Source organism: Ammospiza caudacuta, chromosome 5 (genome assembly GCF_027887145.1).
Source record: "Ammospiza caudacuta isolate bAmmCau1 chromosome 5, bAmmCau1.pri, whole genome shotgun sequence".
Taxonomy (NCBI): domain Eukaryota; kingdom Metazoa; phylum Chordata; class Aves; order Passeriformes; family Passerellidae; genus Ammospiza; species Ammospiza caudacuta.
Genome location: NC_080597.1, coordinates 4627396 through 4634356, shown reverse-complemented (window position 1 = coordinate 4634356; position 6961 = coordinate 4627396). Strand labels below are relative to the sequence as shown.

General features: G+C 46.1%; 1 protein-coding gene across 1 annotated transcript; it reads left to right on the top strand.

The window, feature by feature from the left end:
* The first annotated feature begins 512 nt into the window (after positions 1-512).
* On the top strand, positions 513-5813 carry PEX26 (peroxisomal biogenesis factor 26). Its single transcript, XM_058805363.1, has 5 exons — positions 513-742; positions 1100-1240; positions 1602-1915; positions 2619-2765; positions 3150-5813. Exons 1-5 carry the CDS (start codon positions 564-566, stop codon positions 3251-3253), a joined length of 885 nt encoding a protein of 294 aa, XP_058661346.1. The 5' UTR covers positions 513-563; the 3' UTR covers positions 3254-5813.
* The last annotated feature ends 1148 nt before the right edge of the window (positions 5814-6961 follow it).

Here is a 6961-nt window from a genome sequence, read left to right as displayed (position 1 = left end):
TGGAATATCTCCATAAAGGGAGACTCCACACCTTCTCTGGGCAATCTGTTCCAGTGCACGGTCACCGCACACTAAAGAAGTTCTTCCCCCCTGTCCAGCAGAATTTCTTGTGCATCAGTTTCTGCCCATCGCCATTGTGCAATTGCTCGGTACCACAGAGCAGAGCCTGCCTTTATCTTCTTAGCACCGCCCTTTAGGTATTTATACACATTAAAGAGGTCCCTCCTCAGTCCTCTCTTCCCAAGACTGCACAGACCCAGCTCCCTCAGCCTTTCCTCGTAAGGGATGCTCCAGCCCCGCAGCCATCCCCGTTGCCCCCCGACCCCGGTCGATGCCCTCCTGCAGCCGTGACTACACGTCCCGGCGGCCCGCGGGGCCGGGATGCTCTCCGGGACGGCCCTTCCGCTGCCGGGCGCCTCCATCCCGGCTTTCCGGTGCCTGCCCGAGCCGAGCGGAGCCGGGCCCCGGCGGGGGCGGTGGCGGCGCTGGAGCCGGAGCCGGAGCCGGAGCCGGAGCCGGAGCCGGGCCCGTGCGGGGCCGGGGAGAGCCCTCCCGCCGGTGCCATGAGGGCCGAGCCGCCCGCCTGGGCCCCGGGGCCGGCGCAGGCGGCCGCGCTGCTGGAGGAGGCGGCGGATCTGCTGGTGCTGCACCGCGACTTCGCCGCCGCCGTGGAGCGCTGCGAGGCGGGCTGCGACAGCCTGGGCCCCGGCCCCGGCCCCGGCCCCGGCCCCGGCCACGAGAGGTGCGGGCGTGAGGGGTTGACGGGGTGGTGCTGGGACGCTGCTCGGTGCCGCATCAGCGCCGGGCTGGCTCCCAACTTCAGGCCATGCCTGCACTGCTTTGGGGTTTCTTTTAGCCCCGTCGATATTAAAATGTTTAATCTGTGCGTTTTTGAGGGAAATGCGGTGTGCCCAGGAGCCTTCCCTTCGTTCTTTCAGAGATGCAGTCACAGTCCATATACTCGGAGGTCAAATTGGCCTTTTTGAAGGGGACAGATAGAGGGGAAGAAGAGAACTGTGTTCACTGAAGGTCACTGGAGAGGATGCAAGGGGAAATGTGGCTGTAAGAAGCACTTATTTGGGTGTCTGTTCCTCACCAGTTTTGCAGAAGTGAAATGCTCCCTTTGTGTTGTGGGGATCCAGGCGCTGGCCGAGATGAACCGGTGGAGAGAAGTTCTGTCTTGGGTCCTGCAGTACTACCATGTCCCTGAGCATCTGCCTCCAAAAGTTCTGGAGCTGTGGTGAGTTTCTGTCTGTTGCTGTCAGATATACAGCATATGTCTTATGGGGTCTTGTGTTAGGTATAACTGCAGGCCAGGCTTGGGTATTGCGTGATATTTCACTTTGTGTGGTGTGAGTGAGATCTGGCACAGGCCTGTTGTGTGTGTGCTGGAGCATGCCTGCAATATTGCTTCATGGTGATCAAGGTTAAAATGGGTGATCTCGAGACAGTAACATCAATAGCTGCACCTGTCGGCTGCCTCAGAATCCTTTTTGTGCTTTGATGTAGACCCTGATTGATACCTCATGGGTAATATCTGTCAGTGATGTCAGCTTCCACAGAGACTCGGGGATTTCTCATACTTCTCCCTTGCATCCCAGCATCCTGCTGTACAGCAAGGTGAGAGAGCCGCAGGTGATGCTGGAGGTCGGCAGCAGCTGGCTGGGATCCCAGGCCAACCGGAGCCTGCCCGAGTTCGGCTCGCTGCTGGAGCTGTACCTGGCGCAGGTGCTGCTGCCGCTGGGGCGCTTCGGGGCCGCGGAGGAGCTGGTGCGGGGCTGCCCCGCCTTGGACAGCGAGCGGCGCCTGCAGCTCCTCGGCACCATCGGCGACAGCCGCGGCCGCTGGAGGCAGGAGGAGGAGACGCGCCCGGGGGCTGAGGAGCAGCAGGACCCAGCCGCAGAAACGCTTCTGGGTGGGCTTTCCCTCTGTTGTTCGTGCCCCTTTGTTACAGTTTCAGTTTCGCTTCAGTTTCATTTCAGTTTCATTTCATTTCAGTTTCATTTCAAACTGGTGAAGTATTGACTGCGCATTAAGAATATTGCCATGATAAGCAGGCTATGAGGAATTCCCGTTGTGTATCACAGCAGGAAATAGAAGATTTAGTGATATCTTTGCTGAGAATTGAAAAGCATATTTAGTCTCTGCCAACATCTGGAAATGACAATTAATGCCCAGGATCAAAAGGTTTGGGTTTGGGTTGTTTTATTTTAAAGTAAAAAGAGGAAAACTAAGACTACCTGGCAATCCTTTAAGGGTATGTTTTGTTGGCTCTGTGTACAGTTTGCTTATTTCCATTTAGAGTTGAGTCCAAGTAGAACAATCCCTGCCTAGCATTTAAAGTACTGCTTCTTCTCCAGAGCTGTAAATCATTGGATGTTTTCTCCCTGGCACAACTGTGGTATAAGATCATGTTGTAGTAAACTAGGGGCCTAAAAAAAAAGTATAATGAAGTGTATTACAAAATTGTACTGTTTCTCTGTTGTTTAAAAAACCAAACCAAATCCAACTCTCATGCAGTCAGACTGCCACTACCTTAGCTTCTTATTGGCTATATCTGTGTGATTACTTTTTAAACTTTACTTTGCCCTAACAGCCTTTCTGTTCCTGTTTTCCAGGAGTGCTGTCCCAAAAGCTCCTGACCATGCTGACGTTGCTACGTAGAACACTGAGGTCCATGTCAAACCACTTCTATTTACTTCCTTACAAGAAGATGCTCTTGGCCACTTTTTTGCTGTACCTGGTGGTGGTGAGATTAGACCCAGGTATGGGATTAAGATTTCCAAATTTTAAAATTCCATTGTGGTTATGGAGAAGAAATGAGTTGTTTTTAATAAATCTGGTGTAAATATCTCAGGGAGACAAAAATGGGTGACTAGGATCTTAATGTGTTGAAGCTGAAGTGCATGTAGAAAGATGAAGCTCCACAAATGCCAGTTTTCTGCAAACTCTTTCCAGCAGCCAAGGTACAGACTGTGAGAGACAGGCAGAGCTGTCCTAGACTCAGCCTTTTCCTCATCAAAGGAGGGAAGAGAAATTGGTTTTTATTAATTCTAGCTGGGGGTAGTTCTTTCTTAGTATGTTTAGTGTATGTTAGTTTTAGCTAGCTAGTTTTACCAATTAGTTTTACCTTTTTGTTCTGTTTGCAGCTTCTCCCACGTCCCTGCCATTCATTTACAAACTGGTCCAGCTCTTCCGACAGGCTTGGGCAGCTGTGCTTTCTCCAGTCCACAGGCCTCCAATTGGAGACTGAGTGTCTGCCTCCACTCAAAGTGTCACCTTGTCTTGGCCATGTTACCAGGCTCTGTAACATGTTCAAATCTGAGCTGTGGACTCCTGGACTTTCTTCAGACAGGGAATGGTGGTGGATGAATTTCGAAGCCACAGCAAAAATTCCTGACATTTTGCTTGGTCCTGTCCAGCACTAGGGTACAGCCACTCCTTCCATACCTACAACTGAATAAGAATCTAAGAATATTCCTTTTCAAACACTTTGCTTTGGATGTGTCTCTTGAGTGAGGGTTGTGTAGCCAGTTATGAGCTGTGGAAGAAGTTCTCATCCTTGCAAATGCTGAGCAGTTCTCTGAACATGTGCAATTCCTGGAGGACCAATGATTAGGGGAATATTCTGTTTTCCCTGAAGACATCTGAAAAGCCTAGTTCCTGCAGCATGGGATTGAGGACAAGCACATGGAAGAAAAATACAGGAGAAATTCAAGCCTATTGCATTTTGAAAGCCATGGTTTCTCTTGTGACTGATGCCTCTTTGGACAGGCGTACTGGATTTTAATCATATTTAAGCCAGAAAGATGAGGGGGTGGGCCACAGAGACTGTTGTGTTGTATCTACTCTTCTTAAATTACTCTTCTTGCAAATTACAGCACTCAGTGCTTGCCTGATGCATAGTCATTCCCAGAAGCACTTGGTGGTGGTGGTGGTAAGGAAATAGACTTTATTTTTTTAAATTATATTCTATGTTATTGTCTAGTTGAACAACTGAAGTTGTTGCTTTGTTTTGCTCTTTCCCTACCTCTGGCTTTGTTTATGTAGATGTCAAAAAGTCTCTCTGTCTATCTGGAATTGCTCCCCAGGTCCCCAGTACCCAAAGCCCTGGGCTAGATGGGACTCATGTAGCAATGCTCTGTCATTCAGAACAAAAGAGGATTTTTTAATAGAAAAAGATACTTCTCTGACATCACAAAACTTTCCCCAGATCAGTGGCAGGAAAATTGTACACCTGCAGGTCTGTCACCAGACCAGCTCCATTTCTGACCACTTGGAGCAGAAATTGGAGGTTTGGGGTGATAAATTAATTTCTCCTCCATCCATTCATCCATCATCAATTGACAAAGGTAAATTCCAAGGAGGGAGCACTGATCTAACAAAATAATGCTTTTAAACTGTTTTGTGCTGGAGGGGACAAGTTAAAAGTGAGAAGCCAGGGACAAATTTGCCTCTATCATGCCAGCACCTGTGCCAAAGGGGTGTAAACTCCCTGATGCCAGCCCAAACTACAAAATGTCGTCAGAGCAGCCTTTTGGTGGGAGCACCCCAAAGCCAGTGCAGATCCCAGTGTGGTGTCTTGCAGCAGTAGTGCAATAACTGTAGCAATAACCATTCTCCAAGGTGGTGGCTGTTGCTGTTTTCTTCACACAGGGGGTGTTGGCACCCTCAGACTGTTGCTTTGCTCCCTGCTGGGGCACTTTGCAAACAGTCTCATATTCATTACTAAAAGTACTTGTTTGCTTCATCTTAAATTATCCCAAAAAGAGCTACACCCCAGCATTATCGTCAGACAAACTCAGGTTATTTGTGAGTGTAATAATGACCTTACCTAGTTGTCTCAAGAGATTTTAAAACCCAAACCAATCCCATATGCCTCCCCAAAGTTTTGTCTCTGCCAGGACTCTACACCAGGTCAAGTAGCCTATAGCTTTTCCATATAAAAAAGTAATTTCTTATATACTCTGCACACCCACGGAAGAGCAGCCTTTGATATTGCTAAATGTTTTCTTTAATCCAGCTGTAAGTGTAGTTACAACACTGAAGCCAACACCTGATGTGAAATCAGATAGAATGAAACACAGATGCTCTGTCTGGAGCTGAGCTCTTCCAAGCAATGACCAGGATCAGTCCTCTGCCCCCCTGCTTTGCAAGGCCTCAGGTTGAGTCCTTTGTAAGCCAGTTAATGAGATGGCAAACTTCACTCTGAAGTCAGGCCAAATTCTGATCAAAGTGACTGTTAGGTAATGCACACTTTTTGCTGTAGTCTTCTGGCATCATTTTTAGGTGGATGGCAGAGATGCTGTTCTGGAGGTTGGTTTGGACCAGTGGTTTCAACAGACCATACATAGCTTTTAGAATGCTGTTAAATGTCATTTACCAGGACTTCTAACATTAAACTTTATTTTATGTTGGTAACCTTTACTTTATTGGAGTACTACTGATTTAGAATGTATATTGTTTTTAATTCATCATGAGAGAGCAAGAAGGCAGAAATAAGCTATCAGGGTTTTTTTGCAATTAATACTAAAACTGCAGTATGTAATTTTTATAATAAAGTGACTACTGATTTACCTCTGTAGAGTTGCTTGTTTGTGCTGTGATTTGAGTATGTGAAAAAAAAGGGTTTATTGTATTGATACACTACAAAGTATATCAAAGTTTTCAATAATTGTTTCATATTGTTTCATAGTTTCAGCATGTTTGAATTGAGTAGAAAATGTCTTCAGTGTGAGATCTAATCCACTGATGATGTTGGCAGAGTGTAAGTCTGCATTTTGGCATGGCCAAGAGCAATACTACCAAGAATAAAGTACCTGGTATTCATCATTATTAGATGAATGTATCTTTATATTAGAACTAACTACAGTTCTGACCTTGCTGTATTAGGAGAGAAAACCTTAAAAATAAAAAGTAAAAATGCGTAACACAGTTCTCTTCAGGGATAATGCCTGAAAACCAGTATTTTATCAATGTAGCAGTGTTATACAGGTACTTAATTACTAGACTTGGGAAGTTCAGAAATCCTGAAATTAAATGCTCCTGGTTCTTCCAGCAGGTGGCAACAAACTAACAGAAAACAATTAGACAGGAACACAGGAAACTGTTAAAATCTTCATTCACTTACGGAGGAAGGTATTAAAATGAGTGGGAAATCAAAGACACATCCGAAATTAAAAGGAAAAGAGATTTTTGTGTGATCACCTAAGAGCTAAGAGTGCACTGTTTTGTAAAATGGCATAATAATGTTCTAGAATAATCCATGATTCTGACACTGCTGGTAAATCATTCAGGTAATGAGCCTGTAAGGAGGGAGCGATGTACATCCAGTAGAGGAGGAAAAGCATTCAACTGTCCTTCATTGGCCTCTTGATGTATTTCAATCTCCAGCATGTTTGCCCAGCATATTGAGTTGGGGGAAGAAGGAGAAATCAAACATCATATTCAGAGTGATGGAGCCCTGCAGTCCTGGCTGTATCTGAACACCTGCCTGCCCATGGGAAATGTGAATCTACTCCTTGGTTTGCTTTGTTTGTGTGCACAACTTTTGCTTTGTGTGTTAAACTGTATCTCAACCCACAGGTTCTCCCTGACTCTTCTGATTCAGTGCTCAGTTGCCAGCTGGGGTTAAACCAGTACAGCAGTACTTCTGAGTTCTAGATTATTAAAAAATGCCATTTTCAGAGATGTGTCTGTCTTTAGAGAAAAAGGCTTTAGGTTTCATATGGCAGAGGTTTCTGCCCACAGAGGTTGAATGCCAGCATCCATCATGACTTTCCAAGAATCCAGCAAAGAGTAATGATTTGCAGGTTTATGTAAAGAGCAGCAAAATGAAGACTATACCAAAGTGACTTTATAAAAACCAGTATGAACTAGTTCTAGGTGTCACTGTAAAAATGTAGGTGTTAAAGATACTTCTATGCTGGTTGCCAGCAGTGGCAGAACAATCTATTGATAT

Bases quoted from the DNA above. Each gene is read 5' to 3' on its own strand.
- PEX26 (XM_058805363.1), top strand. From the start codon at position 564: ATGAGGGCCGAGCCGCCCGCCTGGGCCCCGGGGCCGGCGCAGGCGGCC. The intron at 743-1,099 runs GTGCGGGCGTGA...GTTCCTCACCAG, and splicing joins CCCGGCCCCGGCCACGAGAG to TTTTGCAGAAGTGAAATGCT. The intron at 2,766-3,149 runs GTATGGGATTAA...TTCTGTTTGCAG, and splicing joins GGTGGTGAGATTAGACCCAG to CTTCTCCCACGTCCCTGCCA.